Genomic DNA, 16,666 nt, shown 5'->3' on the forward strand with positions numbered 1-16,666 from the left:
GTATCCAAAAAAACACTAATCACTATTTTAAAATTAAATATTTAAATAGTTTTGGATTTAATTACTTTTTTGAATTAATTTTTATTTTGGATCAGACACAATAAGCGGCAGCGATTAAACTTTAATCCAATTTAATGAAAGTCGAATTAAGATTCAATTCAGTGAAAGTTGAACTTAAGGTGTATTATTTCACCGGATTCGTCTAAGATGCTGAATTTGTTTTATGTACAATAAGACTGTTGATTTACGATAAGATGATTATCTGTATTCTACATTATTGACTTCCAAAGAATTCTATAAAAGGATTTTCTCTTTAATTGTTGAAAAGCTATAAAAAAAATTCGAAGTTTTGAATGTAGGAAATCACAAATATCATAAGCAGCGTGTGGGGCTTATGGAAAAGTAACAACTGTGGCATTAGCAATCAGTTAGCGGGCCACACGGAACCTCGTTAAGCTAATGCCATCATAGTCAGAAATTTACGACTAGTGTACTAAAAGGAAGATTAACTCCTGTGGATCTAATAATTTTAATATCATGGTGGTTGAGCGACAACTTCATAATAAACTAATAATCTAACAATTTTCGTTAAGTTGGACAAACACATTTCTTTTATCTGTTTACCGGTCGTTATTCTTCTTTGTTAACGTTTTCGACATTGTTTTGACCAACTTTGTAACAATGTCACACCATAGTATAGTACACTTGCTTATATAATCATAAAATATTCATTCACATACTTTGAGTGTAAAGCTTTCGTTACAATGGTTCCAAATATTGGTGGGACTAATGTTTTAAAAATTACATCTCAGTCAAAATATCGGTGGGACTAATTATCACGGCATGCGCAAATATATTAGTAGTCCAAAAAACGAACCAAAAACGAACCAGGGTCGTGTAGAAAGCTTTAAAACAATTATTTTGACAAAAACAAGACAAATGGGTCAGGATTACCGAAGAATAAGAGACAAACCAACCAACCAACAAAATTATCCTTCTAGAGATTCGAGGAGAATAAAATTATACCCAGTTTATGCAAATATTGACAAAAACAAATCTATAATTTATAATTATACCAAAACCCCACCTATAGTACGCCAAAACAGATCCCTTAAAATATTATATAAAATATACCACTGGTTCACAATCACAATATCATCATCATACAGAATCTGAGTAGACATTGGTCAACAATAATTGCCCCTATTAAAAATATCATTAGAAAAAAAAATTACCTTGGGGGTGATATTCATGATTGAGGATAATCAAAAGGTATAGAAGTAACAAGATTATTCCCTAGATCCGGGTGCACGTAACCATATTTACGAATAACTTGATTGTCGGCAAAATGAAGTGCTCTACGCATCCCGTTCCAACAAGCATCAGCGGTGTACATTTCATTATACTTTCCACTACACGGTTGACAACCGGTAAAATGTGTAACAAACGGTCTTCTCCAACTACCTTTACCATAACCAGCTTCTCTCAAATACTCTTCTCTAACCGCACCGTAACTTTCACTCACTTTTTCAGCGTGACGCCTTCTTAACCTACGCACCCCTTTTTCAATCTCATCATATTTCTTACTAATGTTCTCAAATGTTCCAACTATTTCTTCCCAATACCCTTCGAAATAATACTCGCCCTCTAAATAAATCCTGTCCGCCCATTTTTCTTTCTCAATCGCGATTAAATAAGCGAGACCCGTCTGATCATCTGACTCTGGGAAGAATTTGTCTTTAAAAGTTGACCGGAGTTTATGTCCCCATTCTTCATAATCTGGACTCTGTGGGCCCATTCCGGCCCATGAGTCCATAAAATCCAACGACCACTGACAGTTTCTAATTAAAAACACGCCGGCGTTTAGGCCCGTCCAACTCCGTTTCTCGTGGATCAAGTGTGCCCAACCGTGAACAACGAGGTTATGATCCTTGTAACGTTCTAAAGGAAGCTTGAAATCCATGTCGGTGAATAACGCGTCTGAGTCAACCCACCAGATCCACTCGGCTTCTGGATGAGCCATCATTGCGGCCCTAACAACTGGATACTTGGCCCAATAAGAAGACATTTTCGGGTCAAGAAGACCGTTATTGTAGAAAATATCGTAACCATGAATACGACAATAATCAACTTTATTTTTAAAGCATCTTAATAAAAGGTGATCGCCGATTGGGTTCCGGCACGGTGAGGGTTGTGATCCGGTGACCATTAAAACTCTCTCTTTAACTCCGGCGGAGAAAGAAGGGTGAAGTTTTAGCCATTCTTCGCGTTTCTCGTCCCAGTTTTGAACTTTGTCGTCAATGGTGTAACCCATTTCAGGTTCGTCGTAGAATGTAGGGTCTAACGGGTCGGAAAGTAAATCAGGAGTGGAGTACGAAATGACATCGTTTTGATGAAGTTTTAAATTTGGGTTGTTGATGGAGTTTGTAAAGGAAGAGAAACCCCAAACGAGTAAAAGAGCGGAAAATGCTCCTCCGAGGAAGAGTAAACCATCGGAAAGAAATATGGAAGAAGATTTGTTTCTGAAAGTGGGTTTTGCCATGGTGGAAGAATCGTGATGGTAAGAATGAGAATGGGAGAGTTCAGTTGTTACCATATTTAGCTTGGTTTTTGTTTTAGGTGACATTTGATTCAGGTGGTGTGAAGTGTGAGTGACACACAAGTTGTTTGTTGATAACTCGGAAAAGTAACAAGAGAACAACCTAAAATGGCTGAGATTGTAAGTTTGAAGAAAACAATAGAGTGAGATTGAGAGGTTGTCGTTTACTCCTATGAAAGAGAGAGAGGGCGCATCAAATACGGTATGCGCTAATTTGTGAATTGGAAATATTGGAAAGTAGTAATGAATGGTGGGGTGCTTTATTTTAATTTTATTTTCGTAGAAGGTTATGCTCTTCTTTTTTTATGCCACGAAATATTAACGTACCAGTATTAACATCAACTTTTAATTGATAGTTTTTGTTTTATTTCTATAATGTTTTGATTTTCTTTTAGATTCTTTTGAGGGTTGAGTGTCTCTCTGGTTATTCTTTTTCCTTTTTTAAGAAAGTGCAGTCAAAGAATGGACTGATTTTGTAACTGTTATTATTATCATTATTAATAACGCACTTATTAAGGAATAAAAAAAAGGAAGTTTTATTGAAAAAATAAATTTCACGTTTTCGGAGTGTGTAAAATACAATTTTCAAACAGAGAAACAAATAAAAAATATAACTTTCAATATATGATTATTTTATTATTTGGTTTAACAAGTGACTAGTATTTGTCATGTTATTATTATTTGCTGGTTGTGTATATAGCTATGGTTGTGATTTGAGAGTGATGTGGATGGAGAAGATATGAGTATGACGATGCGAAGGGGCAACATTGAAATTGAAATTGATTAGATTATTGTTGATTGAAGCTACTGCTAACTTCCAAATATGGCCGGTATATTCCAAACCCAACTTCAATTTCGCTAAATTTTTACTCAAAAATGTATTATAGTGCCTCCTTTACTAAATACGTACTATCTTTGCCTTATACATAACATTCTTTTCATTAAATTGTTATTATAACAATTAGGAAAATTAAATTTTTACATTAAATTCATTAATAATATATCTCTTTTTAACATTTAATTAAAAATAGTTGGATTTCTTAATTATTTAGAAAAGGAAATAGTTGGATCTTTATTTAATTAGAAAAGGAAAAAGATGGATCTTTAATTATTTACATTTCATTAAAAATATTTTTGTTAAAAACTAAATAATATTTTTTGTAATTTGAAGAAAGTCTTGGATAAAGAGATACTTTTTTTAATAAGAGTTTTATATATATTATATATATAGGAACGTAGATAATAATTCTTTCAATAAAATTGTCTAATTATATAATACATTTTAAATTTTAATATATCATAAAGTATGATGTGTTTGATGTGCATTTATAGAGCTACATATTTCAACACTCTTTTTTGCAATTTTTGATTTGACATTAGTAGAGATGATAATAGGTTAGATCGAGTTAGACTTTGCTAGGTCTGTCAAAAAATTCAAGAGTTAAGTTTGACACAGGGCCTAAACTTACTTTTTAGATATGAATCTGACATTAATAGAAGTCTGGTATGGTCTGGTAACCTACTTAAAAGTGTATTTCATTTTAACATTTTGAATAAGTAATTAAACATATATTTAAATAGTTTAGCGAGTTAATATGTCAATAAAATTAAATTCTATTTTGATATTTAACATTATATTTTGAAGAACATGACTTTATATAAATTATATTTTATAATAATATATTTAAATATGTCAAAAACTAAATGAAATTAATATGCATAAATTACTAAAAGTTAAATATATAATAAAAATATTAAAATTTAATATAATAATAAAAAAAATATATTTATATTTATTTAAATATATTGATCTAATATGCTTAAAATATTTATTATGTGGCAAAGACTAAATTCAAATAAAAAATATACGAAGACTACAAAAAATATTATATTTGCATAGATCAAATACATATTAAATCTTTTTAATATAAATATTCCTTTGATAAGCTTTCAATTTTTCATACTTCAAAATTTTTGTTAAATAGATTTCGTTAATAATATATCATTACATTTTAATACTACTATTTTATTTTAAAATAGTTACTAAATCCGTTTGTGATTATATTTTAGTTTCAAAATATTTGAGATTTATTATGCTGGTGACATGTGTCATCTTTTAACTTCAAAAAAATATAGAAGGTCGGGAAAAAATTCCTCTCTAATCAATTTCATTTTTCATTCCTTTGAATTTTAACTTGAAACTTCAAGATGAAAATTGTGGTGCATCCGTTTTTTTAGACTCAAATAGTTTTATGTTCCCAAATGGGTACACACCATTTCCTTGAAAATAGTAAGAGACAAAAGTGAAATGGGTCTATGACATAGAAAAATAATTATGGTTGATAAACTAAGACTCGTGGCAAAAGTAAAAAGTTGAACTTTATTTTTGTTTTTTATTTTGAAACTTAAAGAACATATTCGATACAAAAACAACGTAGTAATACACTTTTGTGATGATAATAGTGTGAGCATATTAACCAGCCGTGTTGGCATGGTTTAATCTACACCAGATGTGTAAGAGCAAAAATGTGTATTTTCGTAACGAGAATTCTTTAAAATGGTAATTTTGCTTGTATATAAAATCGTATAAGGCCAAAAAGAAAAACATTTCATTGTATCATGTCCAATCCGTGCCAAAATAGCTTGTACATAAAATCGGGGGATTAAAAGCTAATTCGAGAAAGAAAGAAAGAAAAACAATAAAACCGAATAAAATTGGCGGTGAAATCAGTTCACCCTATTCAATATATTTTTTCGTCTTTGAACTATCGTTCTACACCAGTTTAATAAAAATATAATTTTATTATATATAAAACCTTTAATTTTTTTTATTATTTATTTTCTAATTATTTATTTCAAAATTTTAAAAAATTCATTATAACTTTGAAATATTTTTAATTTTTTGAAATAACAAAAATAAGAGCACTCAATTTTTCATACTTTCAAAATTTATTTTTTTAAATTTTCGATAGTTCAAAATAATTTTTTTTCCAGAATATATATATAATCGGTCTATTAAATTTAATAGATTTTTTTGTAAATTTAAATATAATCTATTTAAATTAATAGACTTAAAAAAATTTGAATTTAGCATTTTTGTTAAACAGAATATAATCCAGACAATAGTAACGTAGTTAGATGTGAAAATATAGGGTTCAAAATTCTTTTGAATTGTTGTGACGAAAAATTATTATTATTCTATTTTATTTTTAAATAACAAAATTAAATACAAAATTAATTATTTTTTGTCAAATACAAAATGAATTCTTATAATTTTCATTAACATAAAATGTGAAAAGTATTTTATATTTATAAAAATAAAAAAATATTTTAAAACACACGTTAATATCATATACATATATTCAATTCGACTTAACTTCATCAAATGTTCAGATCTTTAAACATCTTTGAATTTTTGTCTACAACAATTTAATATTTATCCCGAGATTTGAATATCTTTGAATTATGGTCTACAACAATTTAATATTTATCCAAGTTTTAATGATTGGGGTGAGAGTATGATGTATCAAGTGACACTTTGAATCAAACGGTGCATGATAATTGTGACACTTTGCAAACTAGATGTCAACTTTAATGTACAGTTAAGTTATTGGTTGGTTGAGTTCTCAAATTCCCACGTTTCGTCTACTTTGGTGTTGTTTTATATTTTGCAAGGATATAGACGCAATTACAACTCACAATTATATAACCACAAGTAATGCTTGAAATTGTTTTAATACATGCAAAATGTAAACCATTCAATTTAAAATAAACGCTGGATATTTAATATTGTATATAATACTGCAGTGAATTCGAGTCCAATATGGTCACGTAACCCAGAAATCGGTGACTAATCCTTCAAATACATATATTCATTTAAGAGATGAAGAATCGTACACTCATAAATTAGAGTCCATTACTACCCCAGTATGGATTGGCATAAGATCATTTTTTTTTGTGATGCACCCATAATTACATGCCTCCGGCATTTCAGCTGAGTATTGCCTTTTACACGACAACATCATTTTTATAATTTTATGTAAAAGGATGATGATAGAATCAATGTCAAACAAATACGTAGCAAAGTAAAACATAAAGTGGCAAATTATCCGGAGAATAATTATATTCGCTCGATGAGCAAAGTAAATTATAAGTAAAAATTATTTAATTGTGTATATTAAAAAATATTTCTAATATTTATAAATTATATCAACTAATCCTATGATTATAAAAGAAAAATATATAAATACATCAGATTCTTATCGGTTGGAAGCATGGCCCAACCAAAACCAATAATCGTTACTAACATTTTAATTTATTTTAATTTATAATCGTTACTATATTATTATAAGATAGAAAAAACATTGAGTTATAATTTAATTAATAAAAATAATCATTTAATTTATTATATAAATTAAATATATTATTTTTGTTGATTTAATTTTAATATTGTTTTTTATTAAAAGAATCTAATAAAGTATTATTTTTGTGAATGAAAAAGAACTTGCGTGGCCTCCCAAAACTTTTGACATGTAACAGTTTCTAAGCCGACGAAATGATTCTCGTGCATAAAAAGTATTGCCTTCAATCATGCACTAATTAAAGGTAAAGCCCTTATATGCGTTTTAAAGATCCCATATCAAAACAAAGAGATAAGGTAAACCGATAAAGGACATAATAATCGGTGCTTAGTGTGCAATTAATTACATCTCCACCAAAATCGCACGAATTCAACCACCAAAAGAAAGTGTTGTATTATTTCAAATACTCCACAAATGTTGTATTTTATTTTAGATTGAAATATCTTTACCTCATCCTAAATTTGATTCAACAAACAGAAAATTGATAAATGAAAAGAAAAAAAAAGAATGAGGATCTTATTTACTTATTTTGATTAATAATATATTATTTTTATTTTTTATGATAAAAAATATAGATGAATTGAATTTATGACTTTGTAAATGTAAATTAACTATTTGTCATTTGAATCAACTTTCATTCATAATGATGTAGTATTTTTATCATAAATATAAAATATAAAATAATATGTGAGTGGTGCAAATAAAATGGACTAAAAAATATAATTAAAAATAATTAAATTATATTGAAAACTAAATTGATATGAATTGGAGAGTGTGTAAAGTATATAAACAACGCATCCCCACCCAAAAAAAAGGAGTTGGTACATTACAATGGATCTTTTTTTAGGGAGGCATGACATTGTTTTGGAGAGCGACATAAGAAGTTGAGTGATAAAAAATAATGGGTTTAATTTTTTTATTATAATAAAATTAACAAATAACTGATATCATTTGACTATTTAAAAGAAAAGAAAAAAAAAACTCCGCTTTAGATTATTAATGTGACTCGTGTCCAATATTTAGTCATATTATTACAATTCACAAAAGATGAACATCCGTTTCGTGAATTTGTATCCGAGTTTTGTACCGTGCACCTCCTACCTATTCTTCCCACTCCCCATTTGAGATGAAAAGACGAAAAGACTATATTGTCCCTTGTTATGTGTATAAAAACTCTCAAAAAATTTATCTTTCTTTTTTTTCACCCATATCATTCGAAACTTTCATTTGTTCGAATCAGTAAATTGCAAACATTCCAAAATTTCAAATCTTCGAAATTGAAAAGTAAAAAAAAATTGAAACACTCGAAACTTTCACGCAACTTCAAATTTTCGAAATGAAATCATTCGAAAGTTTCCAGCAATCACAAACCTTTGAAATGCTAAAATTCAAAAGTTTCCAGCAACTTCAAATTTTCAAAATGCAAGCATTCGAAAGTTTCCAGCAACTTCAAAGTTTCGAAATACAAACATTCGAAACTTTCATACAATCTGAAAGTTTCGAAATGAAAAAATATGAAACACATGAAGAATGAAGTTTTGAAACTTTAGAATTGATGGAAAGTTTCGAAACTGTTTCGAAGGTTTGACATTCAACGAAACTTCCGAAAATAAGTTTCGAAGTTGTCTGAAAATTAAAGTTTCAAGACTTTCATGTTTAACCAAAGTTTCAAAAATATCAATAAATTTGACTTTTTATTGTTTCGAATGTTTAAAATTTTCGATTCATATGGTATACTTCGTAATTTTCGAATGGGGGCGTGTGGAATGGAGTGGTAAATTTTTTTTTTTTTCATAAAAGGTAAAAAAGGACAATATAGTCTTTTCCATTGAAATGGGGGGTGGGAGGAATAGGTGGGGGTACATGGTACAAATATCTTTGTATCCGTATACAATGTTGGGCCACAAAGTTGTGGTCCTTGAATAAGTCCATGATCCAGCGACAAGTTCTGCTCCGCTTAAGTGTGGGCCAAAACTGATTCTAGGATCATTTCAGTCTTGGTCCAGTAAGAGTTCATTTTGTGGTTCACTTTGTGAGATGAAGTGCCAAGTACAGAGAAAAAAGAAACATATGAGGACCAGCATTTAAGAATAAAAATTAGCTTAAGAAATAGTCTTTAAATTATAAAAATATGCACACTACTGAAATATTTATCTATATCTAGTACATCTTAAGAGTAACTTTCAAGGGTTGCATAATGGATTCCATAATGTTGATGTCACAATAGATCAAATGGAATTTTATTGCTCACTTAGGCATGGAAATTGAGGATTCTAAGTGTGTATGTACTACATAATACCTAAGGGTTACATAAACATCCCCTCCCCTACGATAATCACAAATTGCATCAGTTAGAGAGTGAATTTGCACATACTACTCATACAATAACAACATAGAATATTCAACTACCAAATCAGCTTAGCTCCTTAAATCAACAACCTCGAAGGTCGCGCCACCTGAGATAAACCAACCCAGCACGATAATGAGTGTACGCCCCTGCTACAACCAATACATGAAACAATTGGTGACTGTGTCCAGCTATGTCGAATTTCCCAGGCATCCATCGTTCTGGAATCCTTGTGGCATAAACCAGTGCCCCGAGTCCATAGAAAGCACCCATCAGAACCTCATAACCAGTTGTGTAAAACACCTCAGGTTCGCCCCAGAACAGAAAAAGCTTGTGCAGAATAGGTCCTGCACCAGACAAACCCATTCCCAAAAAGAGGGAAGCTCGGATGGTGCGGAATTCTGGTGTTTGGAAGACTGGGAGGAGAGAAACCAAGATGGTGGCAACGCCCAATACAGTAATAAAGCCCATATAAAGGTTGCAGAAAAATGGATAACACATAAATGAGTAATACACTGGAGGATAAAAGGAGGTAGATATCAGGGCCGCAATTCCGGCATAGTCAAGCCTGAGCATAATGTACGATACACGCTCAGAGTGGCAGGAGAGGAGATGGCAAGTACTGCTAGCTAGCAAGCAAAACATGGCACCCCCCAGAAATGCATAAAAAGGCCACCTTGTAATTGGTCTAATCAACAGCGGTGCTATTATGTTTGCCAGGTCATCTTTTACGCTATGCTGCACAAAATCAACAAAGAAATAAGCAAAGTTGTATTGATTGACAACTAAAATCTAGTCAATCATCAGCAAAAACAGATGAAAAAGAAATCAAAAAGTACAGCAAAACATTTCTTTTCAGAATTATACGAGACATTTAATTATGAAGAAAAGGCTCCCAGTAGGAAATTATTGACAAACTGACATCTTTAACCCTTCGTTCAGTATTTTTTCTTCACCAAGTTGAAGTGTTTAACTCCTAATTTGATTCTTATTTTTGAAGCTCGAGTGTATCATTTATTGCACTTCACTCTAGATGAGACATAAATCTCATGCACTTTGTACTTCAACACATTGGCTATTAATCAATATTCTAGGTACCTTTACAGAAGAATCTATCCACAAGTAAAGAGACAGTGAAAATAACACGAACTGATATATCAAAAATCGATGAGTGAGCTAATCTAACACCTCATGCCTCTCCTCGGACAACAAAGGGGAAAAACCTGGTGTTGTCAATTGCGGAGCGTGGGAAATAGCGGTTTATTCAAATCCTACTACGCTATAGTACTAAAGCGCTGCAATAGCGGCTATTTGATAAAACTTGGTACAAAATAGTGTATTGCGAAGCAATAGTGAATTGTTCAAATTCCGCTAGGCTATAGTGCCGTTATAGCGGCTATTTGACAACACTAGAAAAACAGGATTGAAACAAGCAGTTGGTTGTAAAGTAATTACCAGAACACAAACATCAGTATGATTGCTACTGGAAAAGCTTACAGGCAAACAATTATACAGAAGTTCTTTAACATGCCAGCTTGAGATTTCCTCTCTGAGTCTTTGCAGATCGGGCATGGAAGGTAGGCATGTCAAAAGTTCTGATTGTAGTTTGTGCAGGTCAGCCTTCTTGAGGATGTCAGGCAAATGCTGTAGTGAATTAAGATCTACAACTTGCGGAACTTTCATGGCAGTGTATATGGTCAATGCCAGGAATAGGAAGAACCCAATCAAATGCCTGCAAAAGATAATATTTGTCATTTTATGATTGAGAACAAGAAATTAGGAACAAAACAAAAAAGCACAGTAAACTATGTATTTATTAAAGAGACAAAGAACGCATAGTCTTTGAATACTTAAAACAACAAAGGAAATGACATAGAAAGACCCTAAATTATGGAATGTTGTGCCATTAGCTGCATCTTTGTAGCTTCCATATCTGAAGGCGGGAATGCTAAATACAACCTACTTACTGATATGTTCGTCTAAGATATACTTTTTTTCTATTCAGAGGGAAATAAACCGGCATTCATTACTCTAATGATAGTACCAAGCAGGGTTTCAAATTGCGGACCACATCATGTGATGCAGCTGCAATATTGCAGTTAGAGCAGTGTTCGTAGCTGCACCAGCCCGCAATTGATAGTGTCACACAAGTTATTTTGCTATCATTGTTTTTCTTTGTATCATAGATTTAGAGGATATTTTAAATGATTAGAGATATTTTCAAGTGATAGAGAGATTTTTATTTTTTACAGGAAAACCAATAGAGAGTTGATAATGAGATGTGAAATTTTAGAGAGAAAACAGGACATGTGTGAATAATGAAATAAGTAATAAATTATAATATATATGGGTTGCTGCAACGGCAATGGCATTTGCAAGTTGCAACCACAGATTATAACCCTGCTACCAAGTAAGACAGAACTCCCATAGTGGAAAGGAATCATTAGAAATAGTGCATATAAAAGAAAGTAATGGAGTAACACTTTGATGTTTTATTACTAAACCCTTTATATAGAAAAATAAATAACAATAACAATGACTAATAACGACATAATCATAAAAATAAAGAGAATAATATAAATCACAGAGAATGGAATCTGATTACTCTTGATTCTTCAAGACATGTAAATCAAGAGATTAAGTTACAAACTTGAAAATTTCCATATGAAACACCGGAAAAGTAGCAACACTGGTGAAAAGCACTACAAACCAAGTTTGAATTGAATTAACTTGTAGTCTTACAGAGCTTATACCCAATTAAAATAATAACAAATCAATGAATGAATATCTCTTCACATATTCAAAAGTCTTAAAAAAAAAGCTACAGAATAAGAAAAAAAGACTTACGTCCAAACGTTGAGAGTTTCATTGTGAATGGTGAAGATACTAAGCAAAACCTGCTTCAAAGGCCATTCGGATCTATAGTGACCAATAATATATTCATTGTCTCGTAGAAAAGCGGGTAAGGAATGGTACTCAACAAGTTGGTACTTGACCTTCTTCCATAACCTTGTCCCTTTCCCTTCTTTACCAGATAATGCTTCTCGTTCGTTCTCCAATGAATCTTTACCTTTTGAATTGTCACCACCCATCCTCTCTCAACTCCACAAAATCGATTAATCTAAAAAGAATAAAACACAAATACGATTATATAAAATGAAAATTAAATTAAAATAGTTAGAGCATTAAATCAGTAATCTAATCGGCGTACATGAATTTGAAGAGTGACACAAAATTGAGATGTGAAAAGAGAAGGGAAATATAACAATTATTAGTTAGGGTAAAAAATAATGAAGAAGAGGTGTGTGTGTGTTGTGTGTGTTGGTGGATGATGACAATTGACAAATGTGCGGTTGATTGGAAAGGGGAGAAAGAAATGTCGACATAAGAATATTGGATGAGATGCGGAGATGCCACTTACGCGATGCTACACGATACGATTCACTCTTTGTTTTCTTCAATCCCTTTGCCTCTTGTAACCAACTAATCATTTCTTGTCTCACCTTCTTTTCTTAAATGTCAACATCTATGGTATCAAGAGAACAAAAAAGTGTACACATTCTATTCAAATTTTAAGATTTGTTTTTCATTAGGATCTTTTATTATAATTTCTTTTTTAAATAACCAAAATGCCATACTCCAAACAAAAATTAAAATGCTCTACTTTTTACCCTATCCTGACAACTCCGTCATAGAAAGTTGCATTTTGTATTGACTTAAGATTTGTTTATTTTATTTTATTAATTGATTTAATAAATTAAAAATAATTATAATATTTAAAAAAACAAAGTACTATTAACGAAATATATTATAATGAAGAAAAATAATGTACAAGTACATTTGCATAAACAAATAACATATTATATTATTTTAACAACTTTCTCCTATCTTTTATATAAATTTAAATTATTTTAACAATTCTATTTTAGCACCTTAATTATATTTTATTCACAATTTCCTCCTATTTTTTCTCTGCGTATACTAAATAAAAATTAATAATAAAAATAATTACAATTAAAAAAAATTGATTTTCTCATTAGATGTGATTTAATAAAAAAAAATTAATGCGGTTGAATATATGTGTCAAAACAAAAAAAGTAATGCATATTCAATTTAACAATCACCTAAAAATCACTTTTTTTGCATCTAAGTGATTTGGTAAAATGAATAATTTACGAATTGCTAAAATGTAAGTAGCAATTTGTGATTTGGTAAATTGATTAATTGCTAAAATAATAATTTTGATAAATCACATTTACATTTATTCGACGGCAAAATGCTAGGTAGCATTAAGTAGCAAATTGATTAATTACGCTAAAATTAATTTTCTCATTAAATGCGATTTAATAACTTGATTAATTTTCTCGTTACTTTACAAAATTGATTTAGCAGAAGAAAAAAAAATGATTTATGAGTCATTGGTAAATTGAATCACCATTAACTTGTTTGTTTTGACACATCTATTCAACAATTTTAATTTTGAGGTTTTTTTTCTTCAATTTAATTTATTTTTTTTATATTATTAATATATTCTACTTTTTTTAATTATACTAATAATTTTTATTTTCATTATTATTTTTATTTATTAGATTCGAAAAAAAAATTAAGAGGAAGTTGTGAACAAAATATAATTAAGTTACTAATTTATATTCAAAATAAGAGAGAATTATTAATATAATTTAAATTTATAAAAAATAAATTTTTAAAATATTATAATTATTTTTAATTTATTAAATAAACAATTTTTTAAGTCAATAAATGTGACATACAGACGCGACCTTCTGTTGAATATTTTTTTTTTACCAAGTATTATCATGGGATTGTGACCTCACGAGACTCAATGCATTTTGGTATTTTTGGGAGTGTAAAATTTTGGTTATTTAAAAACTAAAAAGGATATTCAAATAAAAAAATATTTTATTAACTTATCTGTATTTATATATTTTATATTAAAATTTAATTAAATCAATAGTATCGGTCTGTTTTTTTTTTTATTAATTTTAGTTTTAAATAATTATATCATTATTTTCATAATTAAACATTATAACAAATAAAAAATACTAAAATTGCAAAATTTAAAATTTTTGTGATGATAAATCTATAACATGGTCACCCACTCACACTAATTCATTAAAGTTGTGTTGTTCAATTATTGATTAATTAATTTGGTAATATAAAAATATATCAATTTATCAATTTATCGTAGAAGTCTCCTTCTTAAATACACATTTAGTATTTTAAGTTTAGCTCAATTTTGTTTAGGTCTTTTAAGTTTTTTTTTTCTTTTTAAATTTAGTTCTTTAAGTTACATTCGTTTGTACAATTAATATTTAGGATATATTAAATCACTCATACAATCCTTTAAGTTTGAAAATTTTCTCGAATTATTGTCATGCAGTATTATAATCTATTCGAAACAACACAACAAGTTGATTGTCCTGTTTACTTTGCATATGAAATAAGTTAAATATATTAATTATGTGAATAGACTCTTTTACTTTATTTTTAAGGTTATACGTGTGTTTACATTGTTGAATACAAAATCAATAAATATATATCATTTATAAGATTTGATGAATGTTTTTTGAATAATTAGTATTTGGTAAAGTTTTAAAAATAATGTAGCTTAAAGAATAAATTGAGATAAAATAAATTTAAATGATTTAAACAAAAATTAAATTAAATTTAAAGGACTGTAGGTGTATTTTTGTCTATTTTAAAAAAAAGTTATTTCACTAAAAGCCAAAATGGTATTTAATGTTTAATGTAGATGTCCAATTAGTGTAAACAATTTTACAAAGAGAATCAACATGAGTCATTAAATGTATAATTATTTTAAGACGATAATTATAATTGTACAATGAGATGACAAAATCAATTGTTTTATTGATTGTTTTTGTAAATTTGGTTAGTTTATATATCGAAGATGTATAATATTTTTTCTCTACTATCTAATTAATTTGATAGAGAAAAAAAATGTGCACGTTAAGTGGTAAATGTAAAAATGTTGTATATTAACTAATAGAATTACAAAATATTAATATTAAACGTACAAGATAATAAAATAGAGATAAATTTTGTATTGATCAAATGAGAAAGATTATTCCAATAGTAGATATAATGAAGTTTATATATCTAAATTAGAACAACTAATTTTTAATTATGGTAACTAACCCATAACTAAGTAACTAAATTATAACAAATTTTACATCTATAAATCCCCGCAAACTATATTGTGTTTGCAATACTTCTACCTTGGGATGAATAAAATGAATTTTATAAAATAAATACAATGAGAAACGTTGAAATACATCAACTAAATAGTTTTGAAATGCCGGAATAAATAGGCTACAAATTTTTTGGAAAATTTATTATTCGTTTGAAATAAGAACAAGAAAAATTTGAGTGTAATATTGTTTCTTTCATTTTTTGTAGTAGATGTTGAATTGATGCTACACACCTCCATCCAAGATCTTCTCTTGCATTTTTTAATGAAAATTTATTCGTAACTTCTTGATCATTGAGATTTCTAAATGAGAATTCAATTATGATTTTTTTAAAAAACAAGAACACTTTTGATTTTTTATTATTGGTAAGTGTTGAATCAATAGTTTACACTTCCATACAAGATATTGCTTGTGTTATTTTATTGTTTGACAATTTGGTTAAAAATAAAGAATTTTGCCACCAATGTTGTTGGTGCTTTTGAGAAATATTCAACAAATGCACTTGACTCCGTCTTTTTCATACTCGACAAAAGTTATTGATGTTGAAAAAAAGGTTGATATCAAAGCATCGAAGAAATATTGAGTTTTGGAATAGTTTTGATGACAAACATGTTACTCTTAATGTCTATTGTTTGATAGTTTTATTTTTATTATCATCGTCATAAGATAATTATAACTTATAATTCAAGAGGGAAAAAGAAGAAAATAAATAAAGAAGGAGACAAATCTAATTTTGAATGGAGAAAATAGAGAAAAATGAACAAATTGTTCAAGAATCAAATGAGAAAAAAAAATTACTCGATTAAGTTTATATAAACATTTTCTCATTAATTTTTTTTCAAAGAAAATATCGGAATAATTAATTGTCGTACCATAATAGAATTTGTAAAATATTGATATTAAACATAAAATATAGAAAAACAAAGATAAAGTTTGTATTGATCAAATGAGAAAGATTATTCCAATAATAAGTATAATGAAACTTATATATCAAAATTAGAACAACTATTTTCTAACTAGGATAATTAACTTGTAACTAAAACCTAACTAAAGTAACTAAGTTATAACTAATTTTATATCTCTAATATTAATATCCCACGACAATCATGTAATCAACTAAATCACCCTACTT

General features: G+C 28.9%; 2 protein-coding genes across 5 annotated transcripts; both read right to left on the bottom strand.

Moving 5' to 3' along the window:
- Positions 1–1,093: 1,093 nt before the first annotated feature.
- On the bottom strand, positions 1,094–2,865 carry LOC101514972 (galactomannan galactosyltransferase 1-like). Its single transcript, XM_012718954.3, has one exon. The coding sequence runs from the start codon at positions 2,624–2,626 to the stop codon at positions 1,250–1,252; it is 1,377 nt and encodes a 458-aa protein (XP_012574408.1). The 5' UTR covers positions 2,627–2,865; the 3' UTR covers positions 1,094–1,249.
- A 6,178-nt stretch (positions 2,866–9,043) lies between these two features.
- LOC101515296 (heptahelical transmembrane protein 4-like) lies at positions 9,044–12,870 on the bottom strand. Of its 4 annotated transcripts, none has more exons than XM_073364444.1 (4): positions 12,729–12,870; positions 12,155–12,428; positions 10,805–11,039; positions 9,044–10,045 (listed from the first exon to the last, which is right to left on the bottom strand). In XM_073364444.1, exons 2-4 carry the CDS (start codon positions 12,397–12,399, stop codon positions 9,392–9,394), a joined length of 1,134 nt encoding a protein of 377 aa, XP_073220545.1. In that variant the 5' UTR covers positions 12,400–12,428; positions 12,729–12,870; the 3' UTR covers positions 9,044–9,391. The 4 variants fall into 4 exon arrangements, with proteins under 4 accessions (XP_073220545.1, XP_004511820.1, XP_004511819.1 ...); XM_004511763.4 differs by having other exon boundaries at positions 10,763–11,039; XM_004511762.4 differs by having other exon boundaries at positions 10,763–11,039; positions 12,519–12,733.
- Positions 12,871–16,666: the final 3,796 nt, after the last annotated feature.

This window comes from Cicer arietinum, chromosome 8 (genome assembly GCF_000331145.2).
Source record: "Cicer arietinum cultivar CDC Frontier isolate Library 1 chromosome 8, Cicar.CDCFrontier_v2.0, whole genome shotgun sequence".
NCBI lineage: Eukaryota > Viridiplantae > Streptophyta > Magnoliopsida > Fabales > Fabaceae > Cicer > Cicer arietinum.

What these genes read in the sequence shown, in the direction of transcription:
- LOC101514972 (XM_012718954.3), bottom strand. Translation starts at nt 2,626, where the DNA reads ATGTCACCTAAAACAAAAACCAAGCTAAATATGGTAACAACTGAACTC.
- LOC101515296 (XM_004511763.4), bottom strand. Translation starts at nt 12,399, where the DNA reads ATGGGTGGTGACAATTCAAAAGGTAAAGATTCATTGGAGAACGAACGA. An exon ending in GAAACTCTCAACGTTTGGAC is followed by an intron (nt 11,040 to 12,154) that starts GTAAGTCTTTTT and finishes TATCTTTTGCAG; the next exon opens with GCATTTGATTGGGTTCTTCC. An exon ending in ATACTGATGTTTGTGTTCTG is followed by an intron (nt 10,046 to 10,762) that starts GTAATTACTTTA and finishes GATTTTGTGCAG; the next exon opens with CATAGCGTAAAAGATGACCT.